Source organism: Panulirus ornatus, chromosome 49, assembly GCF_036320965.1.
Source record: "Panulirus ornatus isolate Po-2019 chromosome 49, ASM3632096v1, whole genome shotgun sequence".
In the NCBI taxonomy this organism is placed as follows: domain Eukaryota; kingdom Metazoa; phylum Arthropoda; class Malacostraca; order Decapoda; family Palinuridae; genus Panulirus; species Panulirus ornatus.
In genome coordinates, this window is record NC_092272.1 from 6,732,396 (window position 1) to 6,753,398 (window position 21,003).

General features: G+C 36.6%; 1 protein-coding gene across 1 annotated transcript in view; it reads left to right on the top strand.

The window, feature by feature from the left end:
• LOC139764370 (uncharacterized) overlaps positions 1-19,780 on the top strand; it is a 51,783-nt gene extending 32,003 nt beyond the window's left edge. Inside the window, exons 10-13 of the mRNA XM_071690910.1 lie at positions 1,490-1,624; positions 3,968-4,179; positions 4,989-5,134; positions 8,693-19,780. Coding sequence (XP_071547011.1) covers positions 1,490-1,624; positions 3,968-4,179; positions 4,989-5,134; positions 8,693-8,769 — 570 coding nt within the window. The 3' untranslated portion in view covers positions 8,770-19,780. The remainder of the gene's footprint in view (positions 1-1,489; positions 1,625-3,967; positions 4,180-4,988; positions 5,135-8,692) is intronic.
• The last annotated feature ends 1,223 nt before the right edge of the window (positions 19,781-21,003 follow it).

Below are 21,003 nucleotides of genomic sequence, written 5' to 3' on the forward strand. Positions count from 1 at the left end.
ACAGGCATTCTGCCAGTCCTCAGGCACCTTGCCATGAGCCATACTTACATTGAAAATCCCAATTAACCAATCGACAACAAAGTCACCCCCTTTCCTAAAAAATTCAACTATAGTCCCATCTACTCCAGCCACTTTGCTGTGCTTCATCTTACGTAGGCCTCCACCAGCTGCTATCTCTTTACCAAACCACTTGCCATGACTACTACTTTGCAGATGTCCACATCCATAACATCTCACATCTGCCACCATATCATCTAACACCTTCAGCAATACTCCATCTCCTCTCCAGCTCATTTCTGCCTGTTACTCTTCCCCATTTGCCTCCTTCACCAATGTCATCATTTTTTCTCATATTTTTCACCATTAGCTTCCTTTCAAAATGTTCTCATATTGTCCTTGAAGATTGCTGATATTCACCTTAACCTCATTTGCCCTCTTTTATTTAGTTCCTTCATCTTCCTCTTGACTTCTTGCTCCTTTTGTTGTATATCCCCCAATCACTTGCACTCTTTGCCATGGAAACAAAGCCAGTACACATCCTGGTGGCTGTAGCCAGCTTCCTGAACACTGTTGGGGCCCTATGGAAGATAACAGGGCTCCTGGGGCAGGATGGTATGGGTAAAGGTATATTTATCCTTTTGGGATAGGATTGAAAGAATACCTCCCTCATATCTCGTATATGTTGTAGAAGATAGCTGTGAAGGATGGAAGCACGAGGCTTGAAAACTTCTCTTCTTTTATCATCTTTCTATAAAAGAGAAAGAAGGAACAGTGTGAAAATTTTTCCTGAAAGGCTCAGTTCCTGATACCTTGCAGAGGTGGGATAGGCAATCATGTATAGGAAAGAAAATATTATATCATACCCATGTCTTAGTACCACAAAATATGTTGCCTTTTCGAATCCCGTATGCAGCAGTTTCTTCACTCTCTTCTATTATCATTTATCCCAGTGCTGCTTCACTCCTAATGCTTTTTTAAGAATACACATGAACAGCAATGGAAGGTATTGTAAAGTGGACTACATAGATGATGTGGTAGTCCTCTGTTTAAGTGAAAACTTGTTAAGACTGCATTTATTAAATGTAACATTGAGGTGCAACTCCCATGGGTGATTGTAAACCTGTTTATTGCTTAACTTCATGAATGAATATGGTTTAGAAATATTTAGATTAGGATATTAGGGAGTAATCAGTAATCATATACTGTAGAAACATTGTGTGTGTGTGTGATGTTGGTATTGTGACTGAAGACATTAGTCTCACATTATGAGTCAGGTTAGGGTGCAAGATGAGTGATTAAATGTTGAAGTCATGTGATTATCTTTGTTCACTTTAGTAAACAGTGTTTGGGTAGAGGGTGAACTGAAAGTCTGTGTTCACTTCATACATACCATTTACTTGGGAATGAACTGAAAAATGATAGATAGTACCATAATGCTTGTTTTGTTTATAGTTTGAGGTGTAAGATATAAACATTTTCATTCTAACAGATGGCTCCAGGAGTTTTAGTAAGACAAGTCAGCTTGGATGTTGAGCAGTTTTGTCATGAAATGGCTCAAAGATTATGCACTGAATCTGGCAAAAAATATTTCTTTTGCAATGATTACAATGTGGAGATTGTTGATGTAAGTACCTATTATTTCTTCATTTTACTTAGATTTCCATTAGAAAAAGTGTTAAATATTTTAATCACATTTCTTCAAAGCCTCATTATATATGTTTTTTAACTTGCATATTATACAGATAAGTCCTCTTATAGAAGAAGGTTAGAGAGGAAAATAAATGTTCTTTAAGGCTGAAAAAGCTGGGGATTTAGATATAATAATGAGTCAGAGATGAAGGCTGGAGGTGAAACTACTGTTGGGTTGATCTATGGTGTATATAGAAGCTTGGAAAACACATCATGTCTCATTACAAGATGAGGATAGCAATTGTTCCGCCCTTTAAAGTTAAAAGGAGCAAAAGTGATATTAAGAGTTATCAAGTTATGAGTCTTCTTAGCATAGTTGGTTGAATACCTTACCATACTTTCCTGCCTCAGGACCCAATTTTGATAGGGCTACTACAGTGTTTAATAAGCTAACCATGTTACCATGATATGTGTGTGTTTGTGGGTTGAGTGCTTGACAAATGTGGGATGAGTGTTCACTCTAGAAGCTGCATCTTCGACATGACGAGGCCTGTGATATGTTGAGTCAATGTTTGTAATATTGGAGAGATAGTTGGTGTCCAGAATGCAGACGAGAAAGTGTAACTCATGTATGTTTGGGTAATATTGTTCCAGATTGGTGTATGTCAAGTGGAGTATAGTTTGATATTGGGGGAGGGAAGTCATTTACTCCTCCCCATGTTGGAGGCTCCTTTCTTTGACAAAAGTTCAAATCAAGGCCAGGCCTGAATTGAAATGGAAAGGGATAATTAGAAGGAAAAATAAGAAAAGAGGAAAATATTTTGAGGATTTTAGTAGAACTGGAAAACTTGCATTTTAAAAAGGGCTTGGTCATTGTTGATAGGAAAGACATGAAGAGATAGAGAGCAACAAAGGTTGGAAGTGTAAGGAAAGAAATATCTATCAAAACAGTCTTCCGTTGAGTTACTAACACTCACAGTAATTATGAGATGCAGTAACTTGCTGAGAAGTATGTGGTTTAGCTCATGGCAGGGGCTCGCAAGCAGCCATCTTTATCTTTGGGAACTTCCACAAGGGGGTTGCCGTGACAAAAGAGTCTCCATAACTGGTGAACTCAAACATTCAGATTTAGAGGGCGAAACTGAAGTAATACCTATAGACAAAAGGAAAAGTGAATGAGCATTACAACATAGGATAAATGGATCAGGTTGTAAAATTTGAGTGAAAGAGTTGATAGAACTATTAAGACTACCATGTCTAGTATAGTAAATATGTAGAGTAAGAATTTCCACAGATGTGAGACCAGTATTTTGCAGGGATGGTTCAGTCTTTTATATAGATTTATCAACTGCTCAGAAGAGAAAGATTTATAGTATCTAACAGGACTCCCAATATCCTATCAGCAAAATTATCTGTTTGTGTAATGTGAGGTTTTCAAGATAAGTTAGATGTTACAATGATATCAGGTATGTTCATTGTCTTAATTGGTGTTATTGTAAATCCATCAGAAGAGATATGAAAATTGTAAAGAGATTCAGAGAGAGAAATTGAATTGTAGAGGTATTAAACTTGACCAGGCTTCACCTACCCCATTTAAAGATCCTGTTCAAATGTGTTTGTGGAAGAGGGTATGTTAAGATGAGATACAGATTGAACAAGAGAGGACAGAGCAATTTTGGAATTAGTGGATGAATGCTGTGTTCAGTTGTCAGCATATGAGTGTATTTAGTTATCTAATGAAGAAAGGATATTGTTGATGAAAGGGAGGAAGAGTGTAGGAGGGAGAACTTTAAGGGACACTGCTGTTGATAGGAAAGTGAGGAGAGTCAGAGTCAGATCCATCCCTAACATTAGACATAGATGGACCATAGAGGAAGCTAGATATCATGGAACAAAGAAGAGGAGTAGAGCTTGAAGATGAGATCCCAGTATAATACCCTGTCAAGATATCTTGTTATAGCAAGGACTTCTGCATTGGATGACCAGACTTTAGCAAGATAGGAAAAGAATATTACAAGTGGATCTTTCCTTTTTAAGTCATAATGTTATAAATGTTTTTTGAATTTTGTGTTGTCTGGGGATCTGTGAGTATATGTTGAAAATTGGGTGTTTATTTAGACACAACATAAAATGCTTTTTTTTGTCATTATTAGGAGTTTAGCCACATGACTGATATGTTTATCATTATTTTGTCTATTTATGTGCTGTGGAAGCCTTTCTACATTCTCTGCTTGCAGTTTGTTCAGTGTTTATGGCATTATTCACTTTTTGGCTCACTTTTTAAGAGACTTGTTGATTGTAGGTTGTATATAGATCTAATGATTGATATTTCTGTCAGGTGTGTCCAAATAGTGGGGACATCGTGGCCCTGGCATCAGTGCTGGTGCAGGCTGCTACAGTGGTAAAGGGGCTAAGTAAGACAGTTAGATCTCCACTTAGTTCTCTGACTCGTCGTCAGTACAAAACTACAGCAACATTCATCTTTAACATGGATACCAAACAGTATTATCTTGTGGATAAGGAACCACTGCTTGAAGAAGATCCATATAGGTACCTATTTTATTCATGACTAATTACATTTGCTTAAATGTCCATGTAACAGCATATCATCATGATTAGAAAGTTTTAAGTTAAAGTCAATATGTAGCACTTATCTTAATGTTATAGAAATTAAACTGTACCAATTTTATATTTACCACTGAGTGGATAAGAAAAGTATTATTAGTAACCACTAGTATGTCTTTTTCATTTCTTTTACTGTTATCCCTTTCTTATGTGCTCTCCTCACTATAGCCCTTATTTGTTCTCTTGTTGTTGTTGTTAAGATTGTCAGACCTGTTGGTCGGACACGGGCCTTTGCCTGTTGGCAGCCCGTATTTGTTCTCTTATTCTTCTTTCATGAATTATAGCACTTATCTCTCCCTTTTTTTTTTCATCATGGTTTCAGTTACTTTCAGACACCTTAACATGAGCCATGAAGGACAAGTCTTCACCTGACTCTTTTCTCTTTTATTTTTGGAAATTGATGATACAAGAGGGAAGGTTTCAAGCTCCTGCTCGTCTTGTTGCCCCTATGAGTTGTTTCTTATGACAAGCAGGAGATATGTGGGAAGTATTTCTTCTTCTCCACGCTCAAATATATTACTCTGCATTTTTCTGTTCCACCATTAACAAGCCTTATAAGAGTTGTGTTTTACCTCTGATGTACTGAACACTCTGTCATCTCCAGTAGATTGCTTCTGGACTGTTGAATGATTATTTTCTGCTCAAACAGTATATTGTTCACATTCTTCTGACTGGTTCTGTGCTTTATACTGTCCCCAAAAGAATTTTTATCAGATATTATTATGTCTTTGCAGTATTGAGGCTATGGAAGGTGATGTAGGTGATGAACGGTGGTGGCTTAATGCCCGCCAAACAGCCAGACAGTTACGTGCCCAATGGGCCTGCCCAACGGATTACTATTCAAGTGTTAAAGTCATGACAAATGAACCTTTTCTTAAAGGTAAGTGTCTGTGTATGTATACACCATTTCCCCATTGTTCCATTTCCCCATTGTTCATTAGCATCGCCTGTCAAGGTTGTGTGCTAAATCTTACCTTCTGTGATGATATTTCTACATTCATTCCTTATACATTTTCTCTGAGTCGATCTTCTTGTCATACATTCATCTGCTTTAGTTCTATAAATTTTAGTTTACCATCATTTTTGCAACCCTGTACTAGGGACTATAGAAATATGAAGGCAAAAATGGAAGATGAAGGGTAAAATATAAGTTTCAGTGGAATGTAAAGTAATATATAATTATTATTTTTTGCAGAGTACCGAACTATATTATCTGTATCTCTGATGCCTGTTCCATTTGGAACTCCCTCACAGGGCTGGCCATGACAACACAGTCTCCATAACTAAAGAACTCTAGTGCTGTTTCTTATCTTATAGTGCCTTACCCTTAACAGGCCACCAGCAGAGGGCAAGGCTAGTGCTGTATTTGCAGAGGCTCCTCCCTAATGTTTCTAAGGGCTCTTGTACTACTATCTAATGCTCCTACCTCTTATTTCTACCTAATGCTCCTGCCTGAATGTTCCTGCCTCCTGTTTCCATCAACAAACATGCTTTTCATATGTAACACTTTACTCATGCAGCTCATTCTTTATAACTAGATTTTCTGCTGTGAGGACTATGTGCAAGCCCTTCCTTTTGACTGAACTCTACATGTCTTAAGATGATACCACCCCATCACCTTATCATATGATAATCAATATTACTTTGATGTTAAAGATATTTCCTTTTGCATTCATTATAAAAGCTCACTGTGCTCAACTTGTATGTTTGCTTTCAAGTATCTCTGAAAATAGCCTGTTCAAAAGGAAAAATGGTGTTCCTTTGTAATTTACTGCATCATTAATTATTCAGTGGGATTATAGGGATGATAATGGTTACCATGGAGTGTAATCCTTTATTTTTTTTATTTTTATTTTGCTTTGTCGCTGTCTCCCGTGTTTGCGAGGTAGCGCAAGGAAACAGACGAAAGAAATGGCACAACCCACCCCCATACACAATGTACACACACACACACGCCCACACACGCAAATATACATACCTATACATCTCAATGTACACATATATATACACACACAGACACATACATATATACCCATGCACACAATTCACACTGCCTGCCCCTATTCATTCCCATTGCCACCTCGCCACACATGGAATACCATCCCCCTCCCAGCTCATGTGTGCGAGGTAGCACTAGGAAAAGACAACAAAGGCCCCATTCGTTCACACTCAGTCTCCAGCTGTCACGCACTAATGCCCGAAACCACAGCTCCCTTTCCACATCTAGGCCCCACACAATTTTCGATGCTTTACTCCAGACGCTTCACATGCCCTGATTCAATCCATTGACAGCACGGCAACCCCGGTATACCACATCGATCCAATTCACTCTATTCCTTGCCCGCCTTTCACCCTCCTACATGTTCAGGCCCCGATCACTCAAAATTTTTTTTCACTCCATCTTTCCACCTCCAATTTGGTCTCCCACTTCTCCTCGTTCCCTCCACCTCCGACACATATATCCTCTTGGTCAATCTTTCCTCACTCATTCTCTCCATGTGCCCAAACCATTTCAAAACACCCTCTTCTACTCTCTCAACCACGCTCTTTTTATTTCCACACATCTCTCTTACCCTTACATTACTTACTCGATCAAACCACCTCACACCACACATTGTCCTCAAACATCTCATTTCCAGCACATCCACCCTCCTGCGCACAACTCTATCCATAGCCCACGCCTCGCAACCATACAACATTGTTGGAACTACTATTCCTTCAAACATACCCATTTTTGCTTTCCGAGATAATGTTCTCGACTTCCACACATTCTTCAAGGCTCCCAGGATTTTCGCCCCCTCCCCCACCCTATGATTCACTTCCGCTTCCATGGTTCCATCCGCTGCCAGATCCACTCCCAGATATCTAAAACACATTACTTCCTCCAGTTTTTCTCCATTCAAACTTACCTCCCAATTGACTTGACCCTCAACCCTACTGTACCTAATAACCTTGCTCTTATTCACATTTACTCTTAACATTCTTCTTTCACACACTTTACCAAACTCAGTCACCAGCTTCTGCAGTTTCTCACATGAATCAGCCACCAGTGCTGTATCATCAGCGAACAACAACTGACTCACTTCCTAAGCTCTCTCATCCACAACAGACTTCATACTTGCCTCTCTTTCCAAAACTCTTGCATTCACCTCCCTAACAGCCCCATCCATAAACAAATTAAACAACCATGGAGACATCACACACCCCTGCTGCAAACCTACATTCACTGAGAACCAATCACTTTCCTCTCTTCCTACACGTACACATGCCTTACATCCTCGATAAAAACTTTTCACTGCTTCTAACAACTTGCCTCCCACACCATATATTCTTAATACCTTCCACAGAGCATCTCTATCAACTCTGTCACATGCCTTCTCCAGATCCATAAATGCTACATATAAATCCATTTGCTTTTCCAAGTATTTCTCACATACATTCTTCAAAGCAAACACCTGATCCACACATCCTCTACCACTTCTGAAACCACACTGCTCTTCCCCAATCTGATGCTCTGTACATGCCTTCACCCTCTCAATCAATACCCTCCCATATAATTTACCAGGAATACTCAACAAACTTATACCTCTGTAATTTGAGCACTCACTCTTATCCCCTTTGCCTTTGTACAATGGCACTATGCACCATTCCGCCAATCCTCATGCACCTCACTATGAGTCATACATACATTAAATAACCTTACCAACCAGTCAACAATACAGTCACCCCCTTTTTTACTAAATTCCACAGCAATACCATCCAAACCTGCTGCCTTGCTGGCTTTTATCTTCCACAAAGCTTTTACTACCTCTTCTCTGTTTACCAAATACTTTTCCCTAACCCTCTCACTTTGCACACCACCTCGACCAAAACACCCTATATCTGCCACTCTATCATCAAACACATTCAACAAACCTTCAAAATACTCACTCCATCTCCTTCTCACATCACCACTACTTGTTATCACCTCCCCATTTGCGCCCTTCACTGAAGTTCCCATTTGCTCCCTTGTCTTACGCACTTTATTTACCTCCTTCCAGAACATCTTTTTTACCTCAATAATTAATTGTAGTATTGCAAAATTATGATATCAGATGGTAGCTAGGAAATTTAACTCTTTTAGGGTTTAGAATTGTATGGTTCACAGTGAACCACAGTGCAGGGAAATGGTTCCTTTGCTTATAAAGCTTAGTTTTCCATTTCAGTTTCCAGTTCCCTAGACTGGATGAAACTAAAAATTCAATCTAGATTCACTTCTCTCTTTGGAAAAACGACATACAGATATTTAACTCTCCAAGCTAGAAAATACTTGATTTACTCACTAGATGGTATAGAGGCTACGTAGCTCAAACATAGGTTTATAAAAGGTCTGAGGGCTGATTAATATCTCTTTTATCGTATTTTCTTTTATTACCATGTTCTTGAACCTTTCTTTCAGGTAAATCACTGAACCACATAATGGAAGGCCATCACCTAGTAGCACTAGTTTTAGGGCCACATCCACAAGGACTGTAAGAAACAGTTAACAACTTTGTGTAGTGCACTTGTCTGGAAAAATCTTTGAAATTTGCCTCATGCAGGTATTTTGTCCAACAGTTTGCAAATTATATTTTGTTGTGTAAACTATTAATGTTATGAATATGTTTGATGAGCTGTCTGCATACCTCCAAGGTGTATAGGAGATTGGTTATATTGTACATGCAAACATCTTTGCTGTTATGAATGTGGAATGTGAAATGGACAATGCTGATAGTAGGTGGTAAAAAGATATGTTGATTATTGTTCATTATTTTTTGTAGAGTTTACCTGTCTGTTACAGACAAACTGATCATTTTTGTTCCTCTTTGATTGTTTGTGTGAACCATCTCCAAACACATTTATCAAACAAAATTTCTGTTGAATATGGAAGAAATATAACTTGGCAAGATGAAGAAAGAAGACCGAAAATGTATGATAAGACTGCAGCTTATAAGCAAGATTTGGTATTTCAGCTGCCTTTTTTATACTCATGAATACTCAGGACAAGGACAAAATTAATGTTAAAGTGCATTTTTACCACTTACCACAACTTTGTTTGTGCTGTTAAAGAATACTAAAGATGGAGAACTAACAGTTTGTGCAAGATGTATGAATGGATTGATTTTGAGATCTTTTAGCCTGGAGAAAATATTACATTTGTCTCTCTAGAGTGAGTAAATTATGAGTGATACATTGAGATGATTGAATAGGTTAATGCATCCTGTAAGAAGAATTGTATACTAGTAAACAGATTGCAGATGTAGTGCTAGCAGTTGAGATAAATATCCCCAAGAATTTTGTTTAGAGCTAGATTGGATATACTGAACAGTGGAGAAATTGGATCTGAGAATATGAAGGGAATGATTGAAACCGTGGAAGATGGTGAACTGAAAAAAACATCAGAGAAGTTTTTGGGAATAGGTATAGAGGAAAAGCATAGGGAAGGTGGAAGGATAGGGCAAAGAACTCGAGAGTAGAACTAAATTACAGAAACTTCCAAAAGTGCCAAGATTTTTGTTTTTGAAATTTCTTCATTAGCCATTCTGTTGTAGAAGATGAGATTACAAGAGGGGCAAAAACAAGAATATTCTACCTTGATAATATGTATTTGTTACCAGGTGGGTTGTAAAGAAAGGAGACATACCAATAAGTAAGCAGCATCAGAGTTAAAGAGTTGGTTTAGAACTGGCAAATGAAGGATATGCCTAATCTCTGACTGAATACTCTTCACTTATTACTTATATATATATGATATGGGTACTGATTTTCATAACTATGGAGTTCCACCTTAATTTTTACTATCATTTAGCTTTGTAAACCTTTAATGCTTTTTGCTTATAGCTATTTCATGATTTAACTTGTTTCATTAATTAATAATAAAAAATTTCTCATATTTGCATATTTGATGTTTGTGTTCTTGTGGTTGTCTTTACTCCCTCTTTTCTGTCTTTCAGAATAGGCAGTTCAGAGACAGTTTTTCTTTACCTGTAATTCATCTCCTGTATTTGAAGTGCTCTTTTCGTTACCCTACATTAGGCTTATGCAGCAGATTTGTATTATTATCATTATTATTATGTAACTTTTATAGGGCTTCTCCACCTTCAAGGGTGTATTACACTCAGAAGGAGGGTAATTAAGAATTCCTTTGGAGTAAGATTCATGTGTTTCTTCAAGAAAAGTGAAGGTTCACAAGTTTTACCCCCATTACAAAGAGACATAGCACAGAAATCATAATAGGAAAGTCCAACCTCAGTTCTGGCTAAAGTTAGTGAATTTGCAAAGTATACCCCTCTCTTCCATGCCATATATGTGAATACAGTACCTGTTTTCTTGTTAATTTCTTCTCCGTCTTATTAAGTTTAGATATCTCTAATATCCCGTGTTAGTGAGGTAGCACCAGGAAACAGACGAAGAAAGACCCAACCACTCATAAACACATAGATACCTACACATGCATATACATATCCACATCCGCACACACTCATTTTCTAGCTTTCATGTGTACTGCATTAAAACCAGAGCTCTCTATCTACATCCAGGCCCCACAGACTTTTCCATGGTTTACCCTGGGCATTTCACATGCCCTCAGTCCAATGACAGCTCATCGTTCCAGTTCACTCTATACCATTCACACCTTTCGCCCTCGTGCATGTTAAGGCCCAAGTCACTCCAAATATTTTTCTCTCCATCTTTCCATCTCCAAATTGATTTCCCCTTATCCTTTTTCCCATTGCTTGAAATTAGTGAAATAGATTCATGGTGTTAGACAAATGTCTATCAAAAATATGTTTTATAACAGGTCACCCTCTTTTATACGGCTCCTTGTATGACACCTTAAGAAAAGGGCAATCCAAATCAAAAGCCAAGCTGTTGATAAGAGTGGGGTTGTTTGTGAATATCTGCCAAGATTTTGTAAAGGCACACCCCTTTTATGTGGGTATTCTCAATCATGAGTTTAGGACCCAATTTGTTGATAAGGAAAAGATCTTGAGATGATGTGAATATCCATATTTCTAGTGGAGGCAGTACCTTATGAGCATTCATTTATTTTCCAGTCCTTTCCATCCCTTCTACCCTTTTTATGAAGCCATTTAGGGGCTCTTTCCAGCCCTTCTACCCTTTTTATAAAGCCTTTTAGTGAGCCCTCTATAGCAAGAGACCTAAGAAACAGATTCCAATGAGTTTTGAGTGATGACAGTCAGTTGCACCATGTGCAGTCAGCACCATTGATGTCGTGGGACAGGACTTGTTACTGTGTTGTTGTTGTTGGCTGTCTATGAGTGAGCATTAGCCAGCCTCACAAGTAATGTGATGGTCAGAGCAGGTGAAGTTTAAGTAGAAGTATTCTTTTAGCAGCTATGACTTGCCTGTGAGTAGTTGCACCATCTCATGGCCATGAAGCTAGGCCTCCACTAAAGATATTTTTTCATACTTCAAAGCTTACAGAATTTTGCAATCTCATGTTGAAAAGGGTGTGAACTTGTCAGCCACTCACTTATGATAAAATGAAGTACATAACTGAAATTTTGAACATCTCCCCTTTTAATTACAGGGAATCAGTAAGGAAAAGGAAATAGTAAATACATATTTACTGTGAATAAGAAGAGTTTGCCTGATATTCTGCAATTGGTTGCCTTTTTAAAACAGCTAAGTATTATTGTACGTAATGCAGAGTATTACTTGTGTATATTTTATACAAAACTTATTGGTCCCACATTCACTTCTTTCTAGTGCTGCTTGTTGTGCTGTGGATTACAAAGTACTGTAATAGACTGCAGTATTTTATAACTTTGTTAGATACTCATATTGCATTTAGCTGGTATAAAAATTGAGAGCTTTTTGTTTCATTGATTTTGTTGGTGACATAACTGTGTACAGTGGAGGACAATAAGTATAATACTGTATTCACTTTTTTATGCTGAATTAGTGGTATAATATAGATGAAGATTATTAGTATAGGTTCTGTGATGGAAGGACTCACTCAGCACTTGTACCTAACAGCACTGAGTATTGTCTTGTCAGGCAGTTATGCAAGCTAAACCCAGTGCACTCCGCATGTGAGTGCCAAATGCCACACTATTTACTACTATGGCACTTCAAGGCATTACTCTAGTTTATAAGCATTCTTGGTTAATAGCTTATATGAAGCTAGATTTTATATTCTCTTGTATACATGTTTTAGTAGATATGTCACTCATCACCATGTTATATTACTAGTCTTCAACTCTGATCTCTTTTGGAGCATTAGTTTTTCTTCCAGCTTTTGTTCATAGTGTTTGATGCTAAATGACTGTGCCATCAGGTGATTGTTATGAGTTTGATGTGATCATATTGCCCAACATATTCAGAATTTTAACTCCCTAAATGCCAGGTGAATTCAGTATTGCAGTTCACTATAATAACAAAAAAGTAGGTCTTCAAAATTTTTCCCAGTATTCAAATAAGTGAGCTAACACACATTTTATAGCCATGAAATAACCCTAAACTTGGTGTAAAGTTCTGGTGGATGCATTGCACAAGTGATGAAGGTTGAGTGAGTGTGTGTTGGGGGGAGCCTTATAATGCACTTTCAGTAATGACTTTTATCACAGATTATGAAGAAAATACATTAAAATTAAAGAAATTTGACAAGCAAGTCAGCTAGAATAACTTGTATGTGTGCTATGGCTCTAAAGTTATGGTGCGAATATCCCAGCAGAGGTGATGGAGGTAGGGTGAAAGAATGGAGGTACAGTAGGGGGGTTAAGCCTTAAGTTGCAGTCTTTAAATGATTTTAATCACAATTTGTAGTTACTATTTAACTACATTTACACATACCTACATTTATGTGCATGCAGTAAACCCCCTTTACTCCAGACTTCATTGTATCAGAATTCAGCTTCTAGGAGACCTTTTGGACCCAACTGGATTAAATTTAGGACCTGATGGCCGTTTCCATAAAAGTCTGGAGAGTTAAGAACCCCTCAGACTAAGGTTGGGATGTAACAGAATAGTCTGTTAGTCACTGAACAGTCTGCACTGCTTTAAGTCAGGAAAACATGTGACAGCCTGTTGCACATCGCCTCAATGCATATTTACTTTATTACCATACAATGCTCTCTTTTCACACATGCACATAATTCTACATGGATATATTATGATTTAATGGTGCATTAGTATCTTTAGTGCATTTACATCTACAAAGATGATTTAAGTAGAAGTTTCCAGATGAATAAAGACATATGGTCAGTGCCTGTTCGTCTGCAATAAGCTCTTGTTTGGTCAACACACAAACAAACTCCATACCCATGTTTTCATGCTCGTGAAGTGTTTTTTATGGCACAAAGACCAGCTTTATATATACTCATTGCTGCAAAGTTGAAGATTATTGAGCATGGGGAGAATAGCTTGCATCTCATGCAAGCCCCCATTTCTTACCAGTAGGTGACTCAGGTGATCCTGGAGCTATTTCCCTCTGATTCACAGTTATTGCTACTCCCTGAATGCCTCCAGCCTTCAAGGAATATGGTACATATCCATTTCAATTGTGTATATTTATTAATGATCTATGGAGAAATTTGGGATGTTAGCTTCTAATAGTCCGCCTTCCCCCAATCAGCCCATTAGAATGGGGGTTTGCTTTATATATTTATGCTTTAGAATTGCTTCGAGAGAGTGGAGGCCTCTGAAATAAGAACCGATAGCGACTAAGGCAATTCTTGGCAGCCATACAAGTGTCAAAATATTTGTGGGGTGCTCAAAATTAGTCCACGAACATAAGCGTTCATGTAATGACTTCCTGTACCTACTATGTAAATTATCATAGGATGAGTCCTGGCATTTAAGGGTTAAAAAGGCATGAATTATTTTGAAAGTGTGACCATTGCTTTATCATTTTTTTCTAATAATCTAGACAGGTTTGTCACTTTGTATTTTTTAATGGAACAACTTCACACTTTGTTTACATTCCATACAACATTCATTTTTTTTCCAGTGACCTGACAGTATGTCTTGAAGTATTATTATATTTTGATAGCTTTTTTATATTTAAACATTATGTGTGACATGAATAGTATTAAAATCCTTTAAGTACTTTGGATAAGCAGTTTCTGGAATGTGAATATTTAAGAAATAGGGCTACAATTGATATTCATATTATTTTCTGTACTTTGCCTATCAGTCATTGTCATTGGGGTGTCCTTTTGGGATTGTTTTGCATGTATTTTACAAAGGATAGGCAGCATTCTTTAAACTGTCCCAATTAATTATGGGCAGTCTTTGATCATTATATTCTAGCGTTGAAGCAGCCATATTTCAAATGATACTGATTTTTATTTTTTGTGTGTGGTTATCAGAAATTGCCCTTATCTTGGGCCTGAACAGAGGAGAAATATATCCTTGTTTTTTGTTGATTACAAAGCATATCCTTTCAAGTAGTATTTTTATTTCATGATTCTCTAAAGTATTATGGGGTTATTAAGTGTTTTCTTGTCTCCTTATTCTGGTCTGCAGTTATTTCTTAACGTCTTGCATCATGGTAAATTTGTTGACAGTAAATAGGAGATACAAAAAGTAACCTCTGTAATTAGTTGCCATTTCAATAATGTATTATTGTATGAGATAGTTTGGATCTGCTTTTTTACTTCACTTGATTTAAGTTGATCAGAACAGATCATCAATGTCTACATATATAAGCTGTATTTATACTACAAAAGATGCCTGCTTTACCAAAAAAAACATGTAGTGTTCTTTGACATATATTTCATATGTAGCTGTTGGATCTTCAAAACACTTTTATTTTGAAAACAAGTGGCAAAGAAGTGTTGGAGAAGATTCTACATGTCACACTCTTTTTGATGTAAAGGAGGGTAATTTTCATTCTTTATCTTGGGTAAAATTATTTTGATATGTAAATATAACACACGAGGTCAAGCAGTAATATGGTTGTTTTTATTTTATGTCAGTTCATGGCTGGTAAAGTTTCATTTTTACATTATTCTCTCTCAGGGTACATTTACTTTTTTCATTGATGAATCAAAGATGTAATGATTATTCAGTTTTGATGTATATGTGTCTCAATAATTGGAGTAACTGTAACCATTCTTCATTGTCTGATTTGATGAAAGTTTGTGTTTTTTAGTGTTGGTTCAATACTGTTCACTACAGCATACACTTATAAGCTGAATTCCATCTCTTGGTTATTCATTATTGTTGTTTAGAAAATGTTTTCAACTTGTTATCAGTAAATGTTTGATGACTCTTTACACAACATTAGTTTGTGTCTTTGGTTATATATTGAGGGATTTGACAACTGCAGAATTTTGCAGGAATTTTTTTTTCTCAGTGGGTGCTACAGTGAGATTCTACAGTTGATAATACACAATCATGGTTATTTCTGATAAGTTTCCTTTTCAGTGATTATTTTAGAGTGAGATGTCTACAAGTCTTTGTTGTTAATAAAAAATTTTTTATCTCAATGGGCTGTGGAAAACTTTAACCAGATATGTAGCTTAGAAGTAACTATTCTTGACTTTTCATTTTTTGCTATATAGGATGGATGAAGGGGCTAAGGTGCAGGGCACAACATGGAATATTTAGATAGAGAGGTTACTGCCTGTTAGGGTAAAGATGAGTATGTTTGACAGTAAAGTGGTCATGTCGATGTTGTATGGATGCAAGGTATTAGCTCTCAGTGACAAAGTACAAAAGAGGGTGAATGTGTTGAAACTGAAATGTTTTAGAACAATTTGTGGTGTAAGGAGGATTGATTGAATAACAAATGATAGGGTAAAAGAGAGGTGTGGTAGTAAGAGGGATATGTATGAGATTAAGAGGGTATTCTGCAGTGGTTCAAACGTATGGAGAGGTTGACTCAGAGGGCATACATGTTGGAAGTAGTTGGATCAAGGAAATGAGGAAACTAATGAGGTAGGAAGATGGAGTGAAAGAAGATTTGTGTGTTTGGGAATGGAACATACAGGTGGGTGTGAAGCATGCATGAGCAAATTGGAGCAATGTATTATACTGTGGGCAACGTGCTGTCAGTAGGTTAGACTAGGGCATATAAAATGGTCAGGGGAAACCATAGAAAGGCCCATGGGATCTGGTTTTGGATGGGAGCCCTCTATTTTGTTGCATCATAAATGACTGCTAGACTGGATGTAAGTGAATGAGGTTGTTATTCACCTGTTTCTGGCACCAATGGAAGAAATGGCATCTGGGGTAAACCATGGAAAGTTTTGTGGGGCCAGGATGTGGAAAGGGAGCTGTGGTTTTGGTGCATTACACATGACAGCAAGAGACTGAGTGTGAATGAATGTGGCCTTTGTTTTCTTTTCCTAGTGCTACCTTGCACGGAGGGGAGATGGGTGCCATTTTCATTTGGCGGGGTGGCGACAGGAATGGGTGAAGGCAGCAAGTATGGATGGATATGTACGTGTATATATGTATATGTCTGTGTATGTATATGTGTGTATACATTGAAATGTATATGTGTGTGTGTGTGTGGGCATTTAAGTACATACATGTGTATGTGGGTGGGTTGGGCCATTCTTTCATTTGCTTCCTTGCACTACCTCGCTGACATGGGAGACAGTGACTGTGTATGATAGATATAAATGAATAGCTTTTTCTATACTTAACCACCGTCTCCCACGTTCGTGAGGTAGCACAAGGAAACAGACGAGGAATGACCCAGCCCACCCACATACACATGTACAATACATACACGCCCACACACACACACACATATACATACATATGCATTTCAGCATATATATACATATACATACACAGGACATATACATATATGCACATATACATATCCATACTTGCTGCCTTCATCCACATATACATACGGGACTTCATTTTCATTCCAAGCGAGGTATTTTCTGGAATGTATGATTGAGCTTTTTTTTGTAAGATTGAAATAAAGTTTGGTGTGTGGTGCTATCCCATACAAATGTCACTGTTAGTTGTCAGCACAGAAAATATACCTGTGTTTTCATTGTTTAAATGTTGCAGTATAAATACACATGCATGTTTATTTCTCACTGTCATATGAAATATTTACATTATGTATAGATTTATCCATGCTAAAAATCCTGCAAATAGGATATATCAACGTTTTTCATTTAAGAAGAAATCTGCATTGATTCATTCAATCTATCTATCTATCTATCTATTTATGTCTCTGATGCTTGTTCTCAACTAGAACTCCCTCAAGGGAGTGGCCATAGCAAGTGTTCATAACCAGTGAATTCCAGTGCCGCTTCTAAGCCATCTTGAAATATAGGTCTTTACATCTTTTATAGCACCATAATTCAATGCTGTCGTAAGATATACAGCCATAGCTTTATTCCAATAAGATTTCTTGTTTTGAATTAGATATTTATATTATTTCTAAACTCCTTATTTTATGGCCAGCTGAAAAAACATTCAGAAGACAACTTCCATTGTTGGATTCAAAACTATCCACAACAAAAGGCGATCAGGTGTGAGGGTCCTTTAGCTTTTATAGTGTTTTCAACATTTACAGTACCTTCTGATGGCAAGCTAAAATCAGATGTGATTCTCTAAAATTTTTGTTTAAAATACTACATATTCAGTGTGATGTCCTTCATATTGATTACCAATTCTATTTCTGTTCTGATAATTGATTTAATTGATCTTGGATCACATTATGTACTACTTTATAAGATTGCTGTAGCATGAATCTGCCAGTGGAAAGTGATTACACAACTCACTGAAATGTGTATATGTATTCTTTTCTTATATTTTTTCTTTACCCTAATTGCTATTGTTTTACTGAGATAATATCAGTAACACACAAACAATGGCCTTATTTACAGAATCCTAGCATAAGAGACCAATGAACAATGGCCTTATTTCCACACATCCAATATCCAGCTGTCATGTTTAAGTTATATAACATTGGAATAGTACAATCCTTTTAAGATTTTTTGCATTGTGTATATTTTCTTATTTTGACTGACAACTGTCTACTGTCAATAATTCCTTTGCCCTCAGTGTTTTCTTTTTCTTCATGTAAGCTCCCTCCACATAGTCAGTTCATACTTGAAGATAATTGTCCATAGCAGTTGTTGAAATTATACATAACTGGCCAAGATAAGAGGATTATTTAATTACAGAACCTGTGAAATGAAACTGTAATTAACCTTCATGGACAGAGTTAAGAAGATTCTGTAATTACAGAACCTGTGAAGAAATCTTGTAACTATAACTAAAAATCACAACAATTTTTACTTCCTTTTGGGCTCATTCACAAGTATGTCTGGTTCTCAAGCAGTGCAATGTAATTACAGATGTTAGGTCATAAAGCTCAAGTCAGACAGCATCCGCACATCAGCCATATGCTAAAAAGTATTGTGATCCAGGATCACTTTCCTTTCATCTAAGAGATTTCAGAATATGCAGATATAGTATTTGTAACTTTTCCAATCACAGTAATTCATGCAACTCTCAGGGTGTTCTCAGGAAATGTCTAAGGAAGGTTTGTGAATACTGCTAACACAAAGATAGTCTGGGTATTCATGTAATTGTGCCCAAAAGTGAGTAAGAAATATACATTTATTCATTACAAGCAATAAAATGTAGCTTAGAAACCCAGTTATATGCTCAAAATGTATAACCTCTTTCAGTTTTATTGTGCTGTACTTTAAGATGAGAAATTGGAGAACATTGTTGGTAATGGTTGTACAACAGTATCTCTTGGGTGTAAGATCATTAGCATATGCACCATACTTAAAAAGGTATGACAGTTAGTGTGATATGAAATTATTTATTTTCTTATGTTTCAAGACACTTTTTAAAACTTATTTATGGACTACTTAATTACTAGTATCTTAATGTCAAGAGACTGTAGGTTGTGGTTTGACAAGTTTATTTAGTTGACCTGTTTTGTCCATTATGATGTATAGAAGAATGTGATGGAATTGAGGTGTAAAAGTAATTTTAGGTATGTACTCTTCAGTATCATCCTTATTGCCACATGAAAGTGTGGAAAGTGGAGGACTACTGTATTTTGAGGAGACAGCTTATTATAGAATCATTAGACTATGTGATACCAGTTTTCTTTCTGTATATATTCATAGTACAATATTTAATTTTTATATATTATAGGAATTGTAAGAACTTTCAACTTTTTTCAGACAAGGACATCAAACCAGTTATATTTATTTGCATAAACTTTCAGTATTTTACTGCAAACTTTTATTAATGCCATTGGTATGGTGTGAGAGGAAGGGATCATTTCTTCCACATTTCCAAGGTTACTTTTCCTAAGAAGGAAACAAGGTAAAGCATATTGGAACTGCTGATGTTCTAATAGGTTAAACTTGTCATCAGTCAAGTGATTTATTCATTGAAAGGATATAGGGAAAATATTTTTTGTGACAAATAAAAAGTATAGTTTTGTTTGAAAAATGATACAGCTAGTTAATTCTCATGACCTGCATTTGTGTACTTATGTATCTGTTATCTGTGACCAATACAGCAATATTTATTTTAATAGTAATTTGAAATCCTAACCCTCTTCCATGTCAGTGGTAAAAATTAGTGCATAGTTCACTTTTATACTTGCTAGAATCTTCCACCTTAGCAAGGTAGCATCAGGAACAAATGAACAATTGCCTCACTTCCATCAATCCACTCTCTAGTTGTTGTTTTACAGTGTACTGAAACCAGAGTCTATCATCAACAGCCAAGCCTTACAGATTTTTCCATGGTGTATCCTGACCATTTCATAAGACCTGGCATAGACCATTAACAGCCTTTACCCCAACATACCATAATCATCCAGTTCATTCTATTCCATTGATGTCACTTACCTCTTGAATGTTCATGGTTCAATACCCAGAAGCTTTCCACACTTCATCCATCCATTTCCTTCTTGGTCTTCCTCTCTCTTCCTAACACAATTGCAATAGAATCAAGGATAGTATTCATCTGTGAGATATGCACTCAGAATATACTCACAGAACCTGTAAAATTCCCAGAAATAAATAGGTAGTGAAGATGATGAGTTTAGTGATGAAAATGACTGGAGAACTACCAGATTCCAAGTAACTAAAATAATTATAAATGGGGAAGTAGCACAATTGGACAATACATTGAATTTAAATGTTTAATTAGGTATCTGCATATTCATCCTTCAAATGCAATCGAACACAATCTTTACACTCGTCCTATTGAAACGACCATCACAAGAAAGGGTGAATGAGGATAAACTTCATTTTATTTCTGTGTGCTACACATTGCTTGTAATGTAAGTGGACATTACACTGCTCAACTACGGTTTACCTTTCACTTACCATGTAATTGCTTATTAAAGTTGAAGGCAGTATATTCAAGAAGCAAGAAATTGCAAAAAAAAAAAAAAAATAAAATAACCAAAAGCATATGAAAATATGGACATGCTCAGGAAAAAAAAAAATGCACATTAGCAACAGAAAAAAAAAATTTTTGCTAAGCATGAACATAATCAGAACAGTAATAAATAGTAACAAAATCGAAAGAAATCTATACAAAACTATTATGTCATACGTCAGGTCAAAATGCCGAATAGACAACGCATCTATTTTCACCACTGATCGTAGCGATGATTAGTGGTCAGATGCGAACTCATTAGACATCTATATAATGTTCCACTAACTTGCATTACTTATTGGCCGAGAAGTTTATGTGCGTTCATAGTTAAAAATGAAAACGAACAAAATGTAAATTCTTTCATAT